Source organism: Pelecanus crispus, chromosome 5, assembly GCF_030463565.1.
Source record: "Pelecanus crispus isolate bPelCri1 chromosome 5, bPelCri1.pri, whole genome shotgun sequence".
Taxonomy (NCBI): Eukaryota; Metazoa; Chordata; class Aves; order Pelecaniformes; family Pelecanidae; genus Pelecanus; species Pelecanus crispus.
The window spans coordinates 23971278-23998544 of NC_134647.1; the positions used below are offsets into that span (position 1 = coordinate 23971278).

General features: G+C 36.3%; 1 protein-coding gene across 1 annotated transcript in view; it reads right to left on the minus strand.

The window, feature by feature from the left end:
• SLC25A12 (solute carrier family 25 member 12) overlaps window positions 1-27267 on the minus strand; it is a 43030-nt gene that overhangs the window by 8556 nt on the left and 7207 nt on the right. The window contains exons 3-11 of the mRNA XM_009486294.2: window positions 20835-20974; window positions 17893-18039; window positions 16695-16833; window positions 15263-15356; window positions 14787-14871; window positions 9865-9949; window positions 9328-9486; window positions 5992-6044; window positions 5707-5787 (exon numbers count right to left, since the gene is read on the minus strand). Coding sequence (XP_009484569.1) covers window positions 5707-5787; window positions 5992-6044; window positions 9328-9486; window positions 9865-9949; window positions 14787-14871; window positions 15263-15356; window positions 16695-16833; window positions 17893-18039; window positions 20835-20974 — 983 coding nt within the window. The remainder of the gene's footprint in view (window positions 1-5706; window positions 5788-5991; window positions 6045-9327; window positions 9487-9864; window positions 9950-14786; window positions 14872-15262; window positions 15357-16694; window positions 16834-17892; window positions 18040-20834; window positions 20975-27267) is intronic.

Genomic DNA, 27267 nt, shown 5'->3' on the forward strand with positions numbered 1-27267 from the left:
TGAAAAGCTCTTTAATTACATTAACACTTTGAACATTGAGTATTTACAGTGTTGACAAACTTCTCAACAGGCGGCTTTCTCAAAAAGAGCTGTAACTGTCAAGGTGCCCAGTTAAATATTCCCTATTAGCAATATGTACTTCTGTCCAAGTCTTGACTTTTCATACAGTTACACTTGGAGCTTGGCAAACTTTTCTGCACAGCAGCGAGTTGATTCACATGAAGAAGAGGGGCACTGAATTCACTGGAGTTGCATGAATGAGTTAGGTCCTTAGACATATCACAAGTACAGGTAAGACAAGCGTTGACTTTAATACAGAACATAACACAAGAAAACTCACTTTTTCATTGTGTATTTTTTAAAAGTGAATGCAAGGGCTGGTTTTTGTTTGTTTGTTTTTTCTTTTTAAGGAAATGGTTGCCTAACTATCTGATGAAGAACGTGTGAGGCGGAGGAGAGTGCTGCCTGGGGAGCAGAGAAAGAGCACTCCCCAGAAGAGGGTGCAGAGGAGAATGACACAAAGGATCTCCAAATAAAAATGAACTGGCAGCGTGGAGGGTTGCAATACAAATCTCCATGCTTCTGTGCAAATCAGTGGCAATCATCATCATTCCTTTTCAAAGTATCTTACTTCAGCCGTCAGCTATGTATGTTAAATACACGTGCTCATGTATATACACACAGAGGTATACATTGCAGTCCTTGAATTTCTTTTGGAGAAGGTGCACTAAATCTAGATTTCCCCCCCAATAAAAACCTCCCTTCACACATAAATTACAACAGACACTTTAAAAAAGGTTGACAAATTTGTTTCTGAATGGAGGTTATTCATACACATCAAAAATACCAGTAATAAAAGCTTCTACTTAACCTTAATGTCATGTAAAATAACTCTACAAGGAGCAAATAAAGGAACTAAATCTGACAGCAAAGGTTATGAGAGAAAAGATGTAGTTTGAGATCCCACAGCAAACGCCCCATGACATGCCAAAGGCTGAAGGAAATACACAAATGACCCTGCAACATGAGACCTCTTGCCCTTTCCAATTCCACCCGAGAGGCATATGCTACAAAGGGGGAGAGGCCTATTTCAAGCCCTTCCTTCCTTCCTTTTTGAAACTACCACATCCTGGACCACAACTATGTCCCATACAAGCAGCTAAAATAAGATGCTACTTAAAACAGTCTGGTTTAAAAACATCAAAAGAACTTACAAATCTTTCTCAAGGCAAAGCTGTCGTTCATGCACCTACAGTAAGCTTACTGTCTCTGTTACTAAACAACACATTTCTCCCTAACTTCAAATGTCTGCAACAAAGATCAAGATAAAGCAGTAAAGTTTAATTCTGCTTCTAACTTCATCTGTTTAAAGTATATTAAAAGAAGCAGAGTATCTTCAAGATTTTTAAGGAAAAGTAGTCTGACAGCTATAATTCTGTATTTTTGTGTTTGTTAAATAAAAGCAGTAACATTTTAAATATTTTTTCAAAAAGAAGTATTTGTCACATTCCTATTTGCCTGATAAACACGTTTGTGTGTATGCATGTATGTATGTATAAACACATACGAAAATTATTTTTACAAGTATACCAAAATATTTAGACTAAATGTTAGATTTAAGGTTTAAATACAAAAAAAGATTTTAAATCAGTGGTAAATTTGGGCCTCTATGTGTATGTATGTGCAAACACACACCCCCCCCAACCTCTAATCATCAACAGATGCATTGCCTACACCTCCAAGAAGGGTTCTTAGACCCTTTCTGTCTGGCACCCCACATCCTCCTTCTCCCTGCAGCACAATCGGAAACGTCTTTCAGACGAAACAGGATTCATCCATTCAAAATACTAAGCACTATGCACGTTGCATTGATGGGAAGAATCCATTTCTTCCTGTAACTCATAGGAATTACAGCTTAAAATCACAGCATCTTTGTCTGCTGTTAACAGTACTTACGAATCATTTACATAGCATTAGATGTCTGCTTCAACATTGCTTCCCAACCGAGGACAAACAGTTGCCCTACAGCACCTTGCCCTTCACGACGTACTCACATGTGTCATGCGTCTAAGTTCCTTTGAGAAGCACTGTCCATATCAGGTCTGTGCTCTCTGCTTCCCCAGCCGCTGTCGGGATATAGGGAAGCATTGCCAAAGCCTCACTCACTCCCCCTGCAACTCAAAGCGAATGGTAGCTGAAAACTCCAAAGGCAGAAATGCAGGCTAATCACTGAATTACAATGATATGTAATTCAATTAATTACAGTAACAGTAGGGAAAGGAATTGTTTGCTCTGAACATGCGTAAGTGCAGATAGTGCTGTTGATGATTAACAAACCAGCCGACTCTCGGGAAGGTAGGAAGATGGGATATCAGTTTCATCCATCAGGGACCAGAGCCCTTTCATTGACAGGTATGACCTGACCGCTGTAACTGAGCTGCCCCACGTAGCTGTTCTGCAGATTTCAAATACAGCTACAGCTTGGGAGCAGCTGGGAATATTTGGGCTCTGACAGACCAGACCCTACTCTTCGCATTTAAAGTAATGTAAACTGGACATTTACATTGCCCAGCAGCTAGCAGGTAGGTTTCAAGGAGCACAGGGCACAGGCTGCCTGCGGGAGGTCCCTGCCCTGCAGTAAGGAAGGAAAAACAACAGACAGGCAGCTGACCATATAAACAGGCCACTGCGTGGGCAGATGTCTTTTTTAACGGCTACGAGAATGAAGACATTTCCTCTTACTGGGAACAGGAGTTTATTCCATAAGCTTACAGGAGCTGAGAATAATTGGAGCCTCAGAAGTAAGATTTTGGCCAAAGAGGTCCAGTCTTTTGGAGTTACCATTTCCGGAGGAGGCACATGCCTGGGGACAGCCCCTTTGCTGGATGGTGCAGCACTTCTTGCAGACACTCCAGAGCTACACAGCCTACGCAGGCTCTCTTGAATCACTACTGTCTTAATGTCAAAGGTTTCACCTGTCCTCATGTGTGGGTCTTAGAAGACTGTAACACCATACATAGGCTTTGATACGGCACTGCCATCCAGAGAGGAGAATTTGTTAGCTCTCCTGGAGCCTTTCCCAAGCTGCCTCCACTTCCTCACAAGAATTTTTTTTGTTCCTGGTTGAGGACTGTGGCATGCACAATATGCTTTTGTATGGCTCGCAAGAGGGTGGGCCTTCAAAGGTCAGGAAGGCCTCTGCTGTAAACTCTATAAAAAGGCTGAAAATATGGCTTGTTCATCTTGCTCATCCACTACCAGTTCCACACCAGAAATTATGAAAAGGTGCATTATTCCTGTTAATCAGGAAAAGGTTCAACACTAAACACGGGCAAGTGATGGTCAGAGATAGTAATAAGTACATCTCTGAGAACTACATACAGGTATAATGCTGTTTCTTCTGATCTTATAACAAGGTGACAAGTGTGTTTTGAATCTAGCCTATATTTATAGTGTACTATTAGCAAAATATTTAAGTGTCAAATAAAGAAAAGCCACAAAAAACAAGTTACCCAAATCCAGGTATATACATGAACATATATATACATACATATGTATATGTATAAAAATAATTTTGGCATATATAAAACCCAAACAGTTCCATAGTAACCCATCATTTTGTACTAACAGAGAGAGAAGGAATAGAATAAAGGAAAAACAAAGAAGAAAGGTAGCATCAACCCAAACAGAAAGTCTTGCGTGCCCCTGCACATAGAAACGGACTAAGCTTACTTGTGGCATTTCCTTGGATGTAACTGTTGGTTATGTCTCATAATATTTTGTAGAAAAACAGTGTACAATGAACACCAGAAGGACAAAGATCAACACTATTTCCAAGCAAGTCAACATAGAAAAGAGCTGTCACAATGAGGATGAAAAGGACTGAGGATGAGAAAGACAACATATGAGAAACATATCAACTTGCTACTGCTTTAGTCAACTGATACTTTCAGACTTTTACAATAAACTTTACAGGCTCACTGATAAAGATTCTGGTATTTAGGAAGAAGTGAAATTGCTAAAATGGAACTAAGCAGTGGTACAGACAGAAAAGTCATCAAGTGGTACGATATCAGATGATCCAGAGGAGGCTACAAAGAAATGAATATCCCTGAGGCTGCTAAACTGTGGCAAACTCCTCTCCTACAAAGGCCAACTTCATTTAAAATTCTCCCAGATTGAGTGAGATAAGTATTATCTTGAAAAAGGAGATGAGAATATCAGCTAAGACAGTCAGCTAGAAGAAAGGGTTGTGTTTGGACAGATTATAAATCTGCTCAGCTTCACAGAAACATCCAAATTTCTGAAAGCTTACCTCAAACTCAGATTTCTCCCCAATTTTTGCATGTTCGCTACAGTAAGACAATGAAGTTGTTTTGACAAAGGAGTGCCTACCAGGGAGTGGAAAAGCCTCTAATGTAGGTTGAATTTAATATTATACATTTCAGTACAAAAGAATGTAAAATAATGAAACTGATTATCAGATGTCTGATTTTAATTACAAATTTAACCACAACACAGAGAAAAACACTAATGAATTAAATTCACTTCTGTTATAAATGACCTGTATGTGCTTTCTGTGTTATTGAGCTTTCCAGAGAAAGGTTAGTCTTTTGCTAGCTATACATCACAGCTGCTTTCTCACATTTCTCAGAAAATAAACTTTGTACACTGACAGGTGAAGACTCAAGCATGTACCAGGCTGCCAAATTAAATCAGGCAGAACTATAAGCAGCCTCCCTTCAGGGCTGCTTCTTTGAATTAAAAGTTTGCAGAGGTCAACAACCTTTCTGCCCCAGGTTTTGTTGTAAGCTGAGGAGGTTTTATACCAGCCTGTCAGCCTACTCAACTGGAAGTTATTAGTGTTCTCCACTACAAAAGAAACCTAACTGAAGCCTTAAACATTTTACAGGGTTAACAACTGTTGGGGAATCCCACAAATGAAATTAGCCAATGTGCAAAACAAAAAAAAAAAATCTATCATCAATATTAGTTCAAACCACTCACAGATTGCTAAGAGATCCACTGAATTACAGCCCTCAGTCTCAACAAAAACACAACTTGTTTTTGAACTGTATTTAGATGATGGATGTAGTTAGCGTCTGGAGTAATGTAGCTACATTTTATACAAAGTCATTTAAACAGAAAATTCACTCATACCTGTTATCTGAAAGACTACACTGTTCAGTTTTTCCACATTTTCACAAAGAGAAAAATTTTACATATAGCCAGTTGAAGAGTGTATTTCTTTTCCTTCTTAAAATCTTCAGAAAAAAATAGATTTTTTTAAACTGTTCTAGCTCCCCGCCTCCCCACCGAAGGAAACTCAAACATGGTCTCTATAATCACTTCTCAAGGACTACCTGTATCTTTCCAAACTAACCGTGAATGCCAACCCAAGCAAAAGTATGGAGAGGGAGAAAAGGGACCCTCTCTTTAGCCTTTTGTGAATAAAACCACTGCTGAAACTGAAAGTTAGAAACTGGGCCAAAAGAAGCTGTTCAAGCACGTAATTCCAAGGGAACTCAACTCAGAAGCATGCAAAGCTTTCCAAACAGAAAAAGTACTACTTTTAGTTCTTGTGACTGGGAGAAAAAAAGAACAGTTCTGTTCAAATTGACAAAGCACACCCATTAACTGTCATTCCAACTATATTGCACGCGACTGAGAATCAATTTTTCCTAGGAATACAGGACAGATACTTACACAGCCTCCAGCAAGGACCTCTGCGGGGAGTGGAATGGAACCATCTTTCTTAGTAAATTTGTCTCTGACAAAGTCATTAACCTAATAAAGATACAATACATTACACACAATTTTAAGTTATTTTTCTTCCTTATTAACATACAGCAAGTACATCTGTAACCATATATATTGGTTATGTGTGCTTGTAAGTGGTCATCTTTCACACATTTCAGGAAATAAATCCTGTGTATGTTAACAAACAGAAGGATGCCAGGAAAAAAAAAAAAAAAAAAAAAAGATACGTACAGTTAGCTTAATAGCCTTTTCTGGAGCAACACCTATCAGCTGTGGTAACAAGCCTATAGAAACAAAGACATCGTAAGGCAACGTTATCTTCCTAATACAGAAACTAGTATTTTATACGAACTCTACAGAAATGCCTTTCTGCACATGGGATATCCTTTGAGGTGGATGGCATTTATGTACGTGATGCTGCTAGAGCACTGCATATTCATACCAATACAATTTTATATCAAATTTCTGTTGAAAATGGTAATGAAAAGGGTGACCAGATCTGCCTTCCACAACCAAGTCAAGCCTGATGCTGTTGCTGTACAGAAGGAAAAAAAAGGGTAAGGACTGAACATACACCTTGGATATGTCTACTACACAAGAGTTCGTTTGACTTTTTTAGCCCCTTAATATCATTTTCCCATAAGGCTTGCAATTACTTTTTAAAATAGGGGAGTAACTGTGAGATATACACATGACTACGATGAACTCTCAACTCACTTCTACTTGACTCACTAACCTGAGCTTTTGGAAGGTTCCAGTCAGCTAAGGATATAAAGGATTTTCTCTTGTTTAGTCCAACATGGTAGCATGAACTTCTTTAAACCCTGTTACTATGAAGTATTTTTTATTTCACCAAGAGGAAGCATTAGTGGACAGAAACCGATTTTGAAAAGGCCCTTGCTCCTGGAAAATAGCAACTATCAAAATGAACTGCCATTTGACAAAAGCACATACACTTTTCTAGGAACTAATAGGTTTAAGAAAAAAATCAGTAGATGGCAGTCTTAACTTCCTAACATACAAGATTATAACAGCATCTGTTATTTTTAAATCCATTTTCTCCACAGTCATTTTGGCATATGTATAGATTATACAACTTAAAGGGCTTATTTTTATTAGAAGTGTTCCTTTCCTAATGTTATTCCATAGTTAGGGAATACCAGTTTGTCAAAAGTGTTTGCCAGTTAACTAACAAAAAATCCCATGCTAATTATATTAAATACCAGATACCAGCAACAAAACTCTATTGATGTGCATTTTCACTGTCCGTTAAGTAAAAGGAATAATAGCTAAAAATTCATTAAAAATGTTCAAAATTACCAAAAGTACTCAGCCTGCAGAATTTTTATACTACTTCCTTAAAAGGAAGCTCAGAGCAAACGCACCTAAATAGAAAGTGCAGCAGTTAATATATGCAGTGTAGTGTTTTCTTCCAACATAGTACTTTCTGTGAGATTTACAGACTTACTATGCCGAGGAAAGGTAGTTATTAAATACAAAGAAAGGTTGACAATAACAAAAAGAAATGCTGCCCTCCCAGCCTGAATCTCTGATCTACCATGAAAAGAAAATCCAGCTCTGCAATGCCTACACTTTAAAAACCCCAAACTACCAGACAAAACACCACAAGACAGTCCTCTCCACCCCTCTTTTTATGCAGCTGAACTTGTTGCGCACAAACATTTGGTGTGCCAGAGAACCTGGGACCCTGCATGGTCTAGTGAGGGACCTTAGAAGATACTTCCTTAGTTCTGAAGTCGGATGTCAGGATTCAAAAGTGTCATAATTTTCTTGACCAAAGATTGTAAGTTTTTATTTAAAAATATGAACTTTCCAGTATGCATTCAGATCTATTTTTAAACTGAGGTAAACAACTATATTGTACCGTTATATTACAATACAGTTAGGATAATCCAGCTCAGGAATACAAGAACTCAGTAACAGACCCACAGTCAACTCCATAAATGTTTCTGTTGTTTAGTTTAATATACTTTCACAGACCATCTAATTCTATGAGTCCAAGACCTTAGTAACAAGCTGACCATTAACTGTAACATTTTCAAAACAACTACATGAACTTCTTCTGCTAAACAATCTTAAAGACAATTATTAAACAGACTATTAAGAAGTTTAACAAGCTGACATTCTTTCAAACAAGCATATTTTTTCTCTAGTGTAAAGCATTGCTTTTAACTCATCAATGGAATCATTCTTGATTTCAGAGTGTTTGAGAAAGGTTAGAAAACAAAAATAAAAGTAATAAATGATCAGTTTTAGAAGCTGCTGCTGTGCAAAACCGAGCGGGGGGGGGGGGAGGCAGGAAGAGAAAGAAAACAGTACTGTAGAACAGCACCGTAGAAATAATCTCATAAAAGTAACTCAAGGAGTATTTGCTTTTGTGAAAGATTTAGCAACAAAAAAGGAAAACGATTTACCAGTAAGATGTAATTTACAGAGATTACAGCTATTTCATTAACATTTTCACTGACAAATTCCTCCCTCTACTCACTTGCATAGCAAAATCCTGCAAGATTACAAAAAACTCTTTAGCCAGAATCCACAGACTTTCACATGCAAAAACGTCTCAGATACTGTCCTTAAAGGACACTATCCAGTGTCTTCATTGACAGAACACATTGCGAAGCAGAAAAAAAGGCTGTGACCATCACAGAAGGGAGTGACTTTGCTCCAATTAAAAAAAGAAGTGTGCCAATTAATAAATACCTTACTGATCCGTATGACAATTGTGCACTTCATTAAGTTATGTGAAATGACAATTAAAAATAGAGAATTCAACTAAATATCAATTTCAGAGGACTGGCTAGCATGTACCCTCTATGTAAGTCATCTTACTGATGTGACAAAAACCTGTTCAGAATCTTCTCCTAAGCTAAAAGAAGATGGAAGACAGCTTTCAGTCTACGTGATAAAACTGGTAAAAAGTTGCTTTGAATTCTTAACCTGTATTTTAGAGGTTTGTTTTTTTTTTTTAAATCACAACTGTTTTGACTTCCACTGTTGATATTTTAAAGTAAAATAGAGCAACATAATACAACAGCAGGATGCAATTTCTTGTTCACAGGATAAAATCATAAAACAAGTCCCACTACCTGCAAAAGTATGAGGCATAAGATCTGGCATCCAGTTGAACAGGTACATTTCAAAATGACTGGCTTTCATCTCTTTCAACAAAAAATATTTGCAGTAAAACGGATCTTTATTCCTCAGATGCTAATCTGTTCCTGATGTTTGCCCCCAGCCAAAAGTTACAATCCTCAGCTTGTGAGATAACAATCATGTCCACAACACTCACACCCCAGAAATTAGGACTTCAAACAACCTAAGCAGCAAGGAGAAAATCAGTAACAACAAAAATATGCCCAGTTTTTCCCAGCAATTGTTTATGATGAATAGTGCTCAAGGTAACAGAAATATTCAGCTCTATGAAACAGAAGCAAAATTGTACATGTTATCAAGTTTCCTGGTCTTCCCATAACAAACTAGCCAATGTACTAAAAAAAAAAGCAGAAGATCCCCAACTTGACATTTTTTTTTCCATTCACTTACCTCTGTAAAGACCAAAAAAGCCTTCAAAACGCAAAACCTTTTTAAAGCAGTCAAAGCTGTTTTTATACATCAACTCTCCTACGACTGAACCAGAGGAACGCTGATTCTGCATACGAGTTTTCACGAGGTCTATGGGATACACTGCAGTAGCACCAACAGCTGTAAGAAAGGATTTGGAGTATTATTTCTGCAACACCATTGTTGGTGTAATATATTCATAAGAATTATATACAAGCTGGTAAGATTGTCATATCAGAATATGTTGGAAGTAAGAAAAAAGTCTCAAGGAGAATGGATTACATGATTACATAAAACAAGGTGTGTAGAACAAAGAAACCCAATTTGAATTACCAGTAGGGAAAATTCATTACTGGAGTAGAGTTTCAGAGGACTGTGGAGGGATACTAGAATAGAAGCAATAATGGAAGAAAGGGAATGGCACAAAGAAAAGCAGTTCCACCCTCCAATTCTTCACGTGTATAACCAAGAAATGCACCTTAAATGAGACCAAGTAGTCTGGCCAGGAATACTACTCACCTCCAGCAATTGAGCCCAAAATGAACCTGTAAGCTGACTCAGCTATCTGGAGCCAGATAGGCCTGCTTAACTCTCCAAAAGATTGCTGTGTGAGGAAAAGAAAAGAAAAAAAAAATGCTTGAAAATCTGCATGGGAAAACAAAGATGCCTGTGAATTGGCTTTTATAATGTTACAGAAAGAATCTGATAAAAATTGGTAGCTTTATGTTAAGGAGAGAAAAAAAAAGAAATTACGATATAACTTCCATTATGCCTAATGAATGAAGCACATTTTTCAAATACTCCTTTCAGAAAATATTCTTCCTTACATATTCCTAGTATAACTGAAACAACTATGGTCAAGAAAAAGTAGACAGAAAGTCAAATAAACTTTGCTACTTTCCTTTCTGTTGCCTTTGAATTCGGAAGGCATGGAACCCCCTCTTGGCTCAAAAAAATTCAATATCTCAGTACATCACAGACATCATTTATCAGCACGGGATATATTTTAAGATTATATATACATTAATACGTAGCATAAACATGACATTTCATGTCTTCAAAACAAGCAAAGGGTCAATTATTCCCCAAAGTATTCTCCACAACACTTTTTCAGGCAGTTGATAATTTACAGATACAATGATGACCTCACTCACTTCAATCACATATACTACTATAAATGTATTAGTGTTTTAAATAAATACAAGTCTGCACAGAAAATATTTGCAGAGACTCATAACCATATTTTTAGATGGTTATTAGAAAAAAGGTAACTGGTAAACAAGATGTAAGTGTTCACAAACTTGGACTATAAAGTGTGCCAAACTTTCTTCCAAACATAAATAAGGGGATTAGAGAAGAGGGGGATTAGAGAAGAGATTAGAGAAGGGGATTAGATGGTTTAGTCTAGTCTACCCTTGATTGGTTTAGTGTGAACTTGGTAGTGTGGATTGATGGTTGGGCTGGATGATCTTGAAGGTCTTTTCCAACCTAAACGATTCTATGATTTCCTTCCATAAGACATTTTCCTCCCCCAACAATATAGCTTAACAGAGAAGAACAGAGAAATTCTGGGTGGCACCAAAATTATAAACCGCACATGTGGACCAGCATAAAAAGGTATAAATCAAATGTATTGCCTTTACAAGCAAATAGAAGCAATAAATCTGAAGAATGTCCTCACTAGTCTCAAAATGCTAAATATTCCTGCTCTAAAAAAAAAAAACCCAAACTCCACAATAAAAACAAAATAACCACAAAAATAAATTCTAAAATACAAAGATATCTCTTTTGATTCACGTAAATAAAAGACACGTGCAATAATACTACCCCAAAAAGGCTTAGAAACAGGACTGGTTCTTTATTCCACAAAGTTTTCTCCGAGTTTAGCACACCTGCTTCCTTTTAGCTGTTTTAAGGTTATTCTTTTTCTTCTAAGCTCCACAGAGTTCTCATCAAAATCTAATCATTACATTCAGACATTATTCTTAATGAATATGTCACTGGATGTAAAAACTCAAATTCTTTGTGAAGGAAATGGCACTTTTATATTATTAAATAAGTGTCCACAAAGTTTGCAGTTTACTTGTGTGTTCAGATGGATATGTAAATGAATGTAATTAATGCTATAGCTTTCAAATCATGAATATTTATAAACAGAAAATTACTGTAGCTGTCATCCTCATAGGATATTCAGCTGCTAGGCTTTAAGAAAATCTTACACAATGAAAAAATTGACAATAAACATGGTTGAAAGATGGCTAATTTCCATTTCCACCAAATCTACAAAGATAGAGTGAGTTTATGTAAAAATTTAGATTTTCCTTTAAGAAGGAATTTTAAAGTCACATAAAAGTGATTACAGACTTGTTTTCATTTTCCAGGGACAGCTGGACCTCACTGGAATGATATTCTCTCTTCCAGAAAGGGATATCTTTCATTTTATCGATAGAGTTAAATAAGGTAATATAAGGTTAACTTAGGATGAGGTCTAATAAAAGACTCTTCCTTATGAAAACAAAGAAAACAAAATTACTTTGCCTTCTTTTGTGCTCTCTTAACACAGAGTGTAGAATAGGATGAAAACATAATGTATTACTCCAAGAGCGTGAAAAGAGCGTTCTGTTCTAGGGATGAGTGAAACTTTAATCAATGAGCTCATTTTATAACAGTGCCAAGCTACAAAGGTAATTCTGAAGTGTAAACCAAAACAAGTTAGTATTTTGTCTACTCAGAAAGATGAGTGCTACAAAGACACCAATTAAAACCAAAGGTGGCAGTTCAAAATGTAATTACAAAACTTCATCAAAAATATTTCTCGTTAGTCTGGATAAACATTGCATACACATTTCTGCATCAATCCATTCCATCATTCTTTTCTTCAGGAACCCATAGGAAAGCTGTTACAATTAAGTAGGTTTTAGACACTTATTTCATTGGCTCAGATACGCCTAATTGCCTAGAGGATAACAGAGCATTAACATTAAGAACAGACCAGACACTGCATTCCAGACCAATTTGTTTGAAAGAAAACTGAATGACCAAATCAGCCTGTAATAACAGTAACCAAAATACACTCGAAGTCCCACATATGGAAGACTCGCTATATTCCGTATAGGACAATTTTTCAACCGTAGCAGTTGAACTAATCGAAGATATTCCTGTCACTGATACATACCCTACATTTTGTAGTGAACATAACTGCTTAAAGGAACCTCTTTGTAATATGCATAAAAAGTGAGCTGAGAAATAAAAGGCTTTATAAACGCAAGCTTTCATTTTCAGACAGACTCCTGGGACTCCTCATCCACTGGCAAATACAGGACATTCACATGGTGAACAAGGCACAGGTGATTTTGTCACTGGGCTGCCGCTGTTTCTCAGACCACCCTGCAGCAGTACTACCTGTCAGTGGCATCACCAGGGTAGAGAATCTGAATTTCACTTTATGGGAGACAGTGTAGCTTGGAATGGCTGACAAAGGTATTGCTGCCAGCTGCATGTCCTCCTGCCCCAACAGCCCAGATGGCTGAGCTACTTGGGAATCAGTTGCTGAATCACTGCAATTCAGGAGTAGCATTTTAACGCAACTCATCACCAGCGTCAGACTGCCATAAATACTGAGCTGTAAGATGTGGCCGTTCAGCAGCTAATTCATAAGAAGCTCAGCTGTCTGCGTACCAAGCGAGGTGTGGGCAGCTGGGAGCAGAACCCAGCCCAAGCCAGGCTATGCACACTTGGGAATCAGAGCCCTTGGATGTCTTGATAGGCACCCCATAAACTCTTAACACAGACTGCAAGAGAGAGAATTGGAGTTGTTTAGACACTGTAAGAAATGGGAACCTTCAGGATGAAAAATTATATTTATCTACTGAGTACACAAAGATGTATTTAGTCAGAACTATGGGATATGCTCATACAAAATCTTAAAAATTAGATATCCTACTGCCCTTTGTATATTACAGAGGGAAAGGGGATGTGGAGACATCCTTGGAGCAAAATGCGCTGGTTCAGATGAACACTGTTGTATTTTCTTGTAAAATTTACTCGAGAATGTACAGCTCTGTGTGGAATTGCAATTTCTCATGAAGTTCTATCAGTAAAAATAAGTAAAAGAGTGTGCATCAGAAACTTTTAAGATCAGATCCTAATTTTTTTGTTTTGAATAATAAACACCAACATGCAACCAGCCTGTGTATTTTATGACTGTGCAACCATGTAATTCACCATGTACGTATGTCTTCCTTTCTGAATGTGCTGTGTAACCGTTTCAAGGATTTTGAGTGAAGTATTATCTTTACATTATTAACACTTGAGTTAATTCCCCCTGAACTACTCTCATGAGAGCAGTCACCTACAAAATGCTCCAGAAAAAGGACTTCCCTAGAATATATCTGGAGTAGAATGGAATATTTCTATTAGCAGCACAGCAGATGCCCCATTATGTTGCAAGCTTCAATATCAGCAGTACTTCAGGTTCAACCTTAGATGAAGGTTGAGGTAAAATTTAATTCACAACTTAACTAGTGTTAGACAGATCTGTGTGCAAAAGAAAACCTCATAGATTATACGTTGAACCAAAAATACGGTGAAGATAAGCCCCCAAAACCTAGATTTATTTTTAGCACAAACTTGAAAGCTATACTCCTGAAAGTGGGCAGTATGGTACCCAGTAACTGTGGTGGAAAAGTCTAAACATAAGCTAAACACCTGGATAATGTTTGGTCCTAAATCTTCTGTTCTTACAGTTGTAAAAAAAGCCATCAAAGTAAGAAACGATTTATATTCAAAATCTACTGCACAGTCTGGGACTCTTATGCTGTACTATACATGTATATGTTTAATATGGAAACTATGATAAAAGCAAAGCTAGCAAACATGAATGTAAAGGTCTGGTGACACAGAGGTTTAACGTTCTACTGCAATATTTTTAATCTTCTAATTCTACCCTTTTCATCAGTCCCCATAAATTTGAATTCCCCTACTACTGTCTAGGTCAGATAGCCAATGAGTACAGTAGAATTCAATTATCACTTTAGATAAATGGTTAAGCCAATCATTTCATCCAATTTTTCAAAAAACTTATGACTTGCATTTAATACTCATATTTTTTACTATCTAAAAATAATTTTATAATTACAGAGTTAGAGTACTTAGTGAAGTGAAAGGCCTTTTGAGGAGTGAACAAATATATTCACAGTAAGGAATCAAGGTATCTGCACATGCTCATATCTAAACAGGCCATCCTTCAATTTGACATCTTGTATCTTGTTTAGACAAGTATTCAATAGTCTGCCCCGCTTCTATCCTTACAGCAATACACACAGCATGTTTCACTTGTTAGGAATCTGTTTGAAGTGTATTATTCTTATTTTTCATATGCAAGTACATGTAAACATTCACTTAACTTCAACAATTTTTTTGTATATATCACTTCTACCTACCTGCCTCTGGAGTTCTGCCAAGTTGTAAGGTAACGCACCTTCAGCCAGCGGTGCTATTCTCTCAATATCTGCCAAAGTTAAGCGCCTTTACACAAGGCAGAGAAAAGCAAATTACTGTTAGATAAAACATCAAACATATTCAATACAGTATTCCCAGTCACACCCCACAGAATACATCCTGAGTTTAAAAAAACCACCTGTCATATCTGAATGCACGTCTAAGAAGTCTGCTACACTGCAATAAAGAATCCTTGGAGTTAGAAGGGCATTCTTGTCTGGCAGCTCACAAGTGGAAATAAAGGGAGCTTGGATTATTCAGAAGCAAGTTCTTGATTACTAGTAATAAAGGATATAATGCACAAATTAAACTATTTCTAGGTATTCCTACCTAAGATTTCATATGCGTTAAAGACCCATGCAAAAATACATCAATACAGCAAAATAATGATTGTAAAATGATAAAATTATTATGTTACCCAGTAACACTGTATAAATCTGCAAGTTGGTAGAGAATATCTATTTCCAGTGGTGTAACTTGTCCAAATCGGATTGCAGAGTGGGTAAATTCCTCTGGATTTAAAAGGGAAAGAGAAATAAAGCAATTGTATCATTTGTCAGATTTCCTCTTTAAATGCTCACAAATAACTTTAATATCATAAAAATGAAATCTATCACCAGGAAGCAAAATCCATAATGTAAAGAGAAAAGATATCTTTAGGAGAACATCTATCTTGAAACAGGCCTTTTCAACACAGAACAACTCTGAGTCCACAACTCTGATTTACGTTAGGAATTCATCAAAGTCAACAAAAATCCTCAAGCTTAATAAAACCACACCCACAATTTGTGATTCTTGTTTCTGAAGTTCTGCAAAACAGAACAGAACAGAATAATGGTCCACTATTCACAGCTTTAAGGGCAACTGACTTATCTATTGCCATCATGTCCAGATTTCTTTCTCTGCTAGCTCTGAATGACCCCAAGCTTGGGTATTCATCTAGCCAAATTACATGACATATTCATGACATAATTGGCAAGCTACAGTAAACAAGTCTGAGCACTGAAAACACAGGAGCTTTTTTTCACAACACAAATTCAAGCAAGATGTATTTATGCACCTGCACCAAAAAACATTGCTAGGCAATTTGTTAGCACAATTTGGAGGATGAGGACAGGCATTCTATGCTTCCTTTAGGGACAAAGGTATGCAGAGCATATGAACATAAGCCAAACCAAGAAGAAAAAAAAGGAACTTGGCATGCTTTTTACCACACATAGGCTTTGCTGGTTCCATCCATACAGGTAATAAAAGCAGTGATAAAATCTGTCATAAAATGACTACAAAAGCAATCCACTCGTGCCTGCAGCAAAACTGAAATATGGCAACCTTTCATATGCACAGGGATTAGCTATGTCCTAACAGACATACACTATATATAAAACCACTCAGGCAGGTAAGCACTAAGAAGTTATAAATTATTAACATTTTTCTAAAAAAGATTTAATCATGGATAAAGTAACTAGAACTAAAACAACATGGAGATTACTGATAATGGATTTTCAAACTTAACCCACTCTATCACATTCCCTAGGAACTTTCTATACCTAAGCAACCATGCATCCCTTTCAAGGAGTGGTAAAATCCTCAATAATATACTGACTTGCAGTTATCCATTCAAACTAATAAGGCCAACACAGCTCCTGCCAGAATCCCAGCTCTTCTCCTTAATGAGCTAGCTGAAAATCATTACTAACCTGTGAGGATGATAATCACCCTTTAAATACTTTCACAGTAGCCCTAACCTTGCATACTATTGCAGCTTCTGACTTGCCTTAACCCATATGCAACACCAGATTACAAATTGGACAGAACTAAAGAATTAATAAAAGGTAGGAAATATACATTACCTTTTGTGACTTCAACATCTTTTCTTGTACCTGCTATATTACTGTATATCTTCCTAACAAGATCCATGTTATTCAAAAGGTCATTAAAGGCATTGAAATAGGAGAAGCTGACCTGATGTGAAACAGTTCCACCAGCTACCTTTAAAAATTAAATGAATGCAGTTAAGTGCCTTAAGCCGTTTTACAACACCTTACTACAGATTCCTTATTGGCTGAAATGGATGTTTCTGTAAAGAATTAAAGATATCTTTCTATTCCTGTAACTTTAAGATATTTTTAACAGAAACATGAGGGGAGAATTATTAGACAGGATACTATTTTTTGGTAAAAATTGAACATTAGGAAATAATCAGGAAATAATCACGTAAGTAGATTATTTTTCAATTTATGTGATACACACACTAAATGTGTCACTGAGTATTTTTCTAATACTCTCTATTTCTAAAAGAGAAATGCATGTAAATGCTAGTTTAGATAAAAGCACTAACTGACTTCCTGCATGACATACAGCAGTGACCATTTACTTCAAAGTCTAAAGTTAGTAGGTACTAGAAATTTTATGGAAGACAGTATGCCTTATTAGTTAGGCAAGGCAAGATTTATAGGTAAAATAGTAAGATAAAAGATATTACTTTATATTTTATATCATTTTAATTCTTATATTCTTTTTATACTATATACTTTTAGTTTATAACTTTTATGTCATTACTTCACCTACAGATCTTGCCAGACTATCACAGCTATAACCATTCTACCTCTAGAATCTACATACTGATTTTCCCAATTCTGATCTGAAAAAGAAAAGAAAGTAAGAGTATATAAAAGGACAAAACTGTAAGTAGTCTCCACCTTCTCAGATCTGTCATATATTCAAATATAAAAATTAAACGTTTTTGTCCTAAATGAATGTTCTTTCTGTACCAAGTACAGTTTTGCCCTGCTTTAGTGGAAAGTATAGTAGACAAACTGTTTCCAACGGCACTTTAAGCATGTAAGCCAGACCGCCAAACTTTTCCACTACTGCAGCCAGGGAGTGCTGCCATGTTTCACCCTGCCCACTCTATTATGAAGGTGATAATCTCTAGCACCAACGCAGTGATAAACAGGTAGGAGAAGACAAAGTGGGAGAGAAGCAGTAACATCTTAAAAAATTACAGCTATTAAACGCTGAATTTAAGGCACTTTTCTTTATACTTACTGAAACTAAATTTTCTTCCACAAATGGAGTCAGCATATGTGACCGAAGGGTAACCATGATGTCATTGAAGTCCAGCCCAGTTATCATACCACTTTTATTTTTGTCCTTCAATGCAAAGGCTTGTCTTGCATGTTCTGACTGCAGCTCCTAGAATGAATATTCAGAAATAGCAGATTAGAAGCAAATTCTGTAACTCACTGTTCACAAAACTCTCACTAATTTCATATTCTTACAGCATGCATCAATACATCTGTGCATGTAGACCACAGCACAACTGCAGTTTAAGCTTAAAGGCCAGCTCAAATAAAACAAGAAGTCTGCATACTGATTCTATCCAGAGATTCATTCCTCTGTCAAAGAAAAGCCTCAATTCAACTGTAAGGAAATACGCAGTTTCACTAAATGATTTGAGAAATAAACTTCACATACCCACGTCCTGTCTGCTATCTATTCCTTTATTAAATACTTCACTGCTAGAGAAACTTCTGATATTGATCTTAAAGACTCCAAATGAGCTGATCTCTTACACATCCAAGATGAAATATGACTGGGCTATTATAAACTTATTGAAAAGTACTTGAAAATAAACAGGAGGACAGTGAAAATTATATAATATAGATTTAGATTGCCCCCAACAGTTACCTCCCATAATGTCAGAAACGGTCACTCATTTCAGGCAATTTAAAACTCCTATACAATCTGTAAAAACCTTCATATAAAGCACACTGCAGTAACCTAACCTCAAGATAATAATGATGGTTGTAAATTCTATGTCCAGAAAAAGTTGTTTCCTTCTATTCAAGCAAACAATAAAACACATTCAGCTGTCATTCAGACCTCCAGAAGTAGCTAAAATAATAACCATGTTCTGACAGACAATAAGAGGAGGGCAAACTATCTAGCTTATATCACCTTTACAGTAATTTCTCAAGTCTTATAACCTCAAGATCAACGTTTTCTAGATCAGGGTGCAACAAGCCTGCTCTGATCCACATCCCAAACCCCACAAGATGCCGCTAGACCAAAACGGAAAACCAACCTGATCTAAAAGGAGGGACAACAATATCCAACTTGTGTACATATTGAAATTACCACATCCCATACTACCCTTCCCTACTAAGGGTTTTTATTATATGATGACAGTAAGAGGTTACTGTATCTTACATGAGATTATGTTGCAACAATAACCATAAAACCAGAACAGGTATTTAACACTTTGATCTGGGTTTCCAACAAAAAGATTCTTCTCACTAGCAATCTGGTTTTTTTCTGCACTAGTGTCCCGAATTTGTGCCTGGCATCACTTAAAATATGTAGTATCAAACACAGGACAGAGTTTATTTCTTGAAAGTAACATCAGGTTATACCGCAGCCTTGAAAGACTGTGCCAAACCCAGTATCTCAATTTACAACACAAACTTCAGATCCTATCTAGTTAGGCATGTTTTTCTAGAATCTGATCTAGAACTAGATACAGCTCAGTACAGGAGACATGGACCTGTTGGAGTGGATCCAGAGGAAGGCCACAAAAATGATCAGAAGGCTGGAACACCTCTCCTATGAGGAAAGGCTGAGAGACTTGGGGTCGTTCAGGCTGGAGAAGAGAAGGCTCCAGGGAGACGTTATTGCAACCTTTCAGTACTTAAAGTGGGCTTATAAGAAGGAAGGATGGGGACAGACATTTTAGTAGGGCCTGTTGCAATAGGACAAGGAGTAATGGTTTTAAACTAAAGGAGGGTAGATTCAGACTAGATACAAGGAAGAAATTTTTACGATGAGGGTGGCGGAACACTAGAACAGGTTGCCCAGAGAGGTGGTAGATGCCCCATCCCTGGAAAAATTCATGGTCAGGTTGGATGGGGCTCTGAGCAACCTGATCTAGTTGAAGATGTCCCTGCTCATTGCAGGGGGGGTGGACTAGATGACCTTTAAAGGTCCCTTCCAACCCAAACCATTCTATGATTCTATGATCTATTTTTATCCTGGACAATAATTACAGATTATATCAAAGCACATCTATGACTCCCTACTTTTAAGACAGTATGTCCAAAACTATTTTGTACCAAAGGCCAGCTCTGGAAGTGAGTGATCTATTTTCCTTCAGGTCTACTAAACAGAAAACTTTTAAGTAATATCATGAGATGATCACTGCATGTTAATTTATGGAATTCAGTGCAACTACCTACAATTCTGCAAACCCCTTTCTCATTAATTATAATGTACATTTCTCCTACTTTCCTCTTCCTCCATCATTTGTAACTGATGTCTTCCTTTACTTCCTTCTAGTCTAATGTTCAATTCATGGTAGTTTTTACTGCAACTTTTTGGCTTAGCACAAAGTCCAGTTCTAGGAGTGAGATCCTTTAAAGCCTGATCCCCAGAGGGTGCTTCAGCAACATCTCAGGAAAGCAGATTTGCCTCCTGTGAAGTTGGCTGCATTTAAGACCAAACTCCCAATATATGTGTGGTAGCATGCATGCCAGTGAGAGAAAAAAAAGGTAGGTATTAGGATAACGTTTTATAAAACTGAAAGAAATGTTAAAGAAGCTAAAACCTTTATATGGGAGATTATATGATTAATAACAATGGTTATATTAAGGATGCAATCTTTCTCTGGTAGAGGTTAGTTTTGCTATTAAATTCCTATGACAGAAGAAGTAGACCCTCAATCCAGTTTAACAACAATTAATAAAATGGTTAATTTCATAAACAGTACATTTAGCCCCATTCTTTTATAGGATGGTATTCAAGTTAAAGAGCAATGAGTACACACTGTTTACAGAACTGGTATGGAGAAATAACAGTTCATCATAACTGTCAGGATTAGTATCAGATAATGATTACCACTACCAGAATAAGCTCAAAATTTATAATGGTATTAGTGTATTATTAAAAGTGAAAATGAATTTCAGTTCTACTTTGGAAGAAGTTTAATAACTGACCTGAAGAAACTGAGTGAACTCTGAATAGTTAAGATGCTTCTTCCTGTTATGTCCAAAATGCAGTCGAATGAACTCACAGTCCCAGTTGAAGGGGATTTGAAGATGAATGATTGTTTGTTCAAATATTTCTTTGACATTTGCTTTGGGGGAGGGAAAAACAACAAGTGAGCTTTGGGGTACAGTAAATCTACAAATATTCCAGGAAGGGTACAAACAAATGATGTTTTAAGCAGCTGTTTAAGAAGTGTTTTAGTTTGTTAAGGATAATTGCTAACCGAACCTTTATAGACCTGTATAAGAACACATTTGCAACACAACGTGATACTTTTTGTAATACTGCATAAAACCTTGGAGTGTTTTATTTAGTTTTAATTAAGAAGGAATTTCCCTCATAGATGACAAATAAGAGCTATTTTGCATTCTGATATAAAAATCAGTAGTGGTTCTCCGTCTCTGCTAGGAGTCAAATTAAGCCCTTTATCAAGAGCACGAATACCTGCATTACCATCTCACACAATATTTGTCATACTAAGTATGGTTTGATTGAAACTTGATTATTACAATCACACTGTCTGAATATGTCTATTGAAGATAGGTATAAGAAATGCCATCTAAAACATATCATTAACTCAGCAGAAAGCACCTTATTAAAAGCTTTTGATAAGGCCTTAGCACAAAAATCAAATCCTATAAAACATAATTGGTAGTCTCAGTTATTAAAATGTTTTAAGATAAGTGAAGATAGAGATGTCCTCTTTTAAATGAAATAAAGGAAAAAACCTGTCATTTCAGAATATGGAATTCTCCGTATGTATACTGTACAACTGAAATCTCAATGCCAAATGTATTATCTCACTTCAGTCAAAAACCTGATCTGAAAAAACCCATGAATTATTCATACGCAGCACTGCCATGCTGCAAAACAAGCCTGCTTTTTGTGCAGATTATCCAACCACATAAACAGTATAACTGGACATCTATCCATACCCTGTGAACACTTTTCAAAATCTACCTCAAAGTACCTGAATTGATTTGTTTCTATCAACTAACCTAGAACCTTTTAACAACCAAAATAAAACATGGCATATAGCTTAAATTTAAAACAAAGTACAAAATATTTTAGCTGAAAACACACCTTTTCTTTTATATGTTTAAACAGTTCTGCTAAAAGACAAAATGCAATGAAAAGAACTTTAATATGATTTGGTAACTCCATCAAGAGCTATTTACTTGGAGTAAATGCGTTGCTTTCTCTATGCTAAAGGACTACTTGATTAATTCATTCTTTCAATTCTATAGCCATTCTACTAGTTCTAGGTCAAATCTAGGCAGATCACTATATGGTTTTATCTTTTCAGTGAGGAAAGGAAGGGGAATGTTTAGAACAAATCTGTCTCAGAACGGGGACATACAAAGTAGGATTCCTTGGCTAGATTACCTGCTTCACAGTTAGTTTGAGATTACATATTCAAAGGGCAGATTATGGCTAGGAAGTGATTAAACTGTAATTTAGCTCTTACGTAAAGGTCAAACACAGACTATAGTCAAAAAAGTGCAATTTAAACCATAGTCAAAAAAGTGCAATTTAAACCATAGTTTCCACTGCAATGTAGGCTAAAGGAGTTGTTTGGGTAAACAAGGAACTTAAAAACCTACCCTGACTACTTGTAACTGTTCACTCGTATCTATTCACCAGTATCAATATGCAAGGTGAGGGTTAAGGAAATGAGAGATACAGCACCCAATACATTGTGCTAAACTATTTTATTTTGCCATACTTCCATTGAAAGTTTTGTCTGTAGTAGATTTATTTATCATTGCTAGAGATCAAGGAACCAAGAGAGGTAAATTTAAATTCCCCACCTACCACTGATTCACTGCAGCTTCTGACCAAACTGCCTAGAGTCTTCATGAACTACAAACACAAACAGACCAGTGCAGCTCACTATGGAGCTTGCAAAATGGCACTGAACTGTGAACGGAACAGAAGACAGGCCTGCTTAATTGGATCTATTGGCTTAGCTACTCGTATACAAACAGGGTGCCAACTAGTGACTACTTACAGATCTGTAAACCTGACTTCTAATACACACTGAGTTCTCCTAATGAAAACTTAGGAAAGAACATGCTGAAGCAGCCAGAAAATTTAAATTGTATTTCAATTGTTTCCAATGATAGCTTCTTTTAACCTTAGAGAAATGTTAAAAAAAAAGTCTTTTTTCTTATAAGAAATTATTCATACATGCTCATATAGAAAAATCTTCCAATTATTTTTAATGAGACTTAAGCTCCTGGTCTTTTCATAACTCTCATTCAAGCATATAATTGTATACTACTTAACCAAGAATCAGTTTCCTACACTATTGATTTTTCCTTCTTAAAAACGTTTACAACTAGTCATCAACACATCACAAGTCAAGATTCTTCAGCACATAAAAATAATACTGGTAAATGAATTAATAACTTTATATTCAATAGTTGAGTGTATTGGTACTTGAAGAATCCCAGTAGTGGCTAACTAGCTTTAAGAAATGGTATTCAAATTAGCCTGTTGCTTCTCTGAAAACTGAGGTGCCTTATCCATTTTTCTTCCACAGGGAGCCACTCACAATCAGTAATGTATACTGCATGTATTACAGTTGTCTGGGTTTTAGGATATGCTGTTGTACTGATGCTCAATGAATTCCATGTTGGCTTTGTTTATGAAACATTTGGGGTACAGGAGCAACACCATGTACCTGTTGTGAATAACTGGCACAGTTAAAACCATTGAAACTCTAAATACAATTTTCTAAAGCCGTTTGGGATTCTCAAACATCTCTAGATAAGCACTAAGATTTACTGCTTCTACCCAAGAGTAGTGACGCTTTCTTCAGAATATATCAAGAATACCTTTTTAATCAATTTTTTTGGCTATTCTCTTATATTAAAGGAAATAGCCATCACCACAACTAACAACTCATGTGATGAGAAGCAGCAAACGGACAATCACATTTCAGAAATTATACATAATGTGATCATCACCTACACTTTAACCACTTTGAATTATGATCAAATGTCTTATTTTTAATTTATTTTTTTCACAGCAGAAGCAAAGCACTGGCAACAAAGAAAATATGTAACATTAAGGTACAGATGCTGGGGTTTTTGCTTTTTTTTTTTTTTTTATCTCCCTCAGTCAAAACCCAGCAATGCTTCTAAATTAAGATAAACTACAAGTACTTCAAATTTCCAACAGAGCTATTCTGCAGGGGGCAAACAGCAAATTATTTTTAAACCCTTTCATTTTAGTATGACATTTTACAGAATGCATTCATTGTCCCTGTCAATACATGTTGCTCATTTACTAATGTCTTCTCCTACTCTTTGCTCACCTTTCCGCAGTGGAATTCTTTCCTACTGAGCTGATAACTTTCTTTCCAGGCTTATAGCAATGCATTTTCTTCTCAGATAGGCATACAAGTCAGCAGCCTGATGACATACTCAACTTACCGTCAGCCCCAGGAACAATAAACCTACTACTCTAGTGCACTAGTACATTACCTCCAAGGCGACACGCATTCTCTCAAGATTGCTTCAGAATTTCCCCACCCAATCATTTTAAACAAATTACAGATGCCTGGAGCAGCTATCTGCAGGCAGCATACACATGACTGGCTCAACCTCCACCAAACACTGTTACCTATCGGGCTCAGAAAAACAATATAAGAAAAACAAAGTTTTTAGGTAATACCAAATTTCATAGAAGGAGGAAAAATACTTTAAGTTATAAACACTATGATGTCTTGTTGATGGCCCATGGTGGGGATGAGCTCAGTAGCCCAAGTAAGCCTTGAGGTAGTACCTGTTATTTATTTTGACTTATCAGCTCCCCAAGAAGCAGAGTGGACACCTCACACAATTCCAGTGCCATCAACCTGTTAATAGAGTTTGCCATTCCCTCTCACTGGTGATGGAACATCAGTCATGCTTGTTAGAGACACAAAAATATAAATGTGATAGTTCTAAGTACTAGCAGAAGTATGCTAAAGGTTTGTTGTTTAATAGTTTGTTTTTTTTTTTAAATCTGTCTACTCAGTCATCTACAGTCCCATTTGTACATATTTCAGCCTTAATGTACATAATGCATTTTAACAAATTCTATGTTGCTATTTTTCACTATTTCTGCTAACAGCAAATTTTACATACTTTCACTTTCGAGCATAAAATAAAAAATCAGTTGAAGGCAAAAAGACTTTTTTTGTAGCACCTGATGCAACAGTAGTATATTAAGAGTGATCCAAATGTAGCTAATACAGTAATTACTTTGATGTGAGAGCAAAATGACAAGTGGCAGGAAAAGTGAGAAAGCTAAACTAGAAATAGTTACATTGTATTTCTACTCTTAAAAGGATTAGTGATTCTGTTTAAGGTTAAGATTAGTGACAGCCATAACAACAAATTGTCAATATATTTAATTTTAATGTGGAGTTCTCCTTTTCTGTTCCCTCTTGCTGAAATATGGTTTTGGACTTACTACTATATTGTTATTATAAAAAATAAGGAGGGGCTTCCATCCTGCACTGCTCACAAGTTTTTAAAACTGTGGTTTAAATCTGAAAGACTCATACAACAGGAAAGAAACAAACAAAACCAAAAAAAACCCACGAGGACAAAAGACAGTCATAACATACAGTGATGTTTCCCACATTATTTGAATGTGTTAAGCAAAAGACATCTGGAAAACAGGCAACTAACATATGGCTACCAGGAAGCCAAGAAAAATATCAGTTCTAGTTTACAGCACACTTGATAAAAACATGGTGGTGTTCTCATATCCTCAGATCTGTAGCCCTGTGATTATGCGATTTTTTCTGTTTGCATTTTAAAAGGTTTCCAGCCTTTATAGTTGCAAATAATATTTTATAAAGCAGAACTCTTAAGATTAAATCCAAATCCTAGCATTTTCAATCCAATTGCTTTTTTAGAAATGGTGGAGGAGCAAGTACTAGGCATGATCTGTGTTTCCTAAAAAATAATACTCAAAAGCAAAGAACTGTAACAACATATATTCAACTCCTTTCTTTTGTTCTTCTCACTCACCTTCTTCCAGTGTTCTCAAACTCTATGTCCCAATTAAGGGAAATCTGAATTTTCTCTCCCAGATTAAAATTTGTTTGAGGAAACAGATGGACAAGATTTCAGTATCACTGTATACCCAACTTCTGAAACTATTACATTGATGTTTATTATTTCAGTTCACCAGTACCATGGTAATTTTCACATAGTTGCATTACTAGGTATCCAATCCCCTTACTCCCCCCAGTGCCTTTAAAGAAGAGGCCATTATACTCTGCAAAATGTTTTTAATTAGATTTTGAGCTGCAGGATGTTTTTAAAAGCCTTATGTTCAGTTCTATAAATATTTTCTAATTATCTCCAAAATAATGTAAAAATTCTGAATACAGAATAATCACAAACATGAAGGTAATAAAATTGTTTCAAAATCTCATTATTTTAGTTCTATCTTTCTATCCATACCAGCATGGGTATTTAACTAAAAAAGTGTCTGTGAAATTCTCCAGTTTATCAGAGAATGGCTTGCTTTGTGGTAACCCAACAAGGAAGAACAGCTGGTAAAAGCCTTGAAATTGTACATTCCAATTAAAAGTGATACAGTCCAGATCATTGTATGATTTGCTGAAGGGATAAATTACAAAGAATCCTTTTACTTCCAGTTAGACAACCTGTTTTTGAGAGAAGTTGCAGTGATAGTCACAGACTTCACCTTTTAACCACAGCAAGGATTACCTGCTTCAACATCGAAACAAACCAAATAGCTTGACCAGATTCAGGTTTGCTTTAACCTGAATTCAGGTCAACAGACCTGCACAGAACAGCAAGAAAAAGAAGCTTCCTTAGTACAACAGTATTAGTTTTATGGAGTGTTTTTAAGTATTTCGCTCATGTTAAGTAGTTTAGTCAGTTACATCTCATCATGGAAAAAGCAAAGTGGTTGTCAGTCTTCTCTGGCTACAGATAGCAACCCATAAAAAGAAAGACAATGCATGAAAAAAAAAAATCACTCTTTTTTTATCAGCTTTAGCTGTTCCTTTTAAATATTTTATGGGTAAAGGAACATTGTAGGGCCTTATCAGCAACACATTTCCCATAAAATAGTCACCCAGGAATCATTTATGAAGACGTACAAGCATTTGATCAGGAAAAGAAATGCTTTTTTCCTATTTCTCCATGATTAAAAACCATTTAAACTACACTGTCACTTGTATCAATGGGTTATTAAAATAGTCATTTCTTTGTTTTTTATTCACCAAGCTGACAGCAAGTCCACTGCAGCTGAAACATGGAAAGGGTACTGAGCATGCTGCGCAGTTTGCTCATACAAAGTACGTCCAAATTCATGTTCTTGCAACAGACCTACTATACAAATATT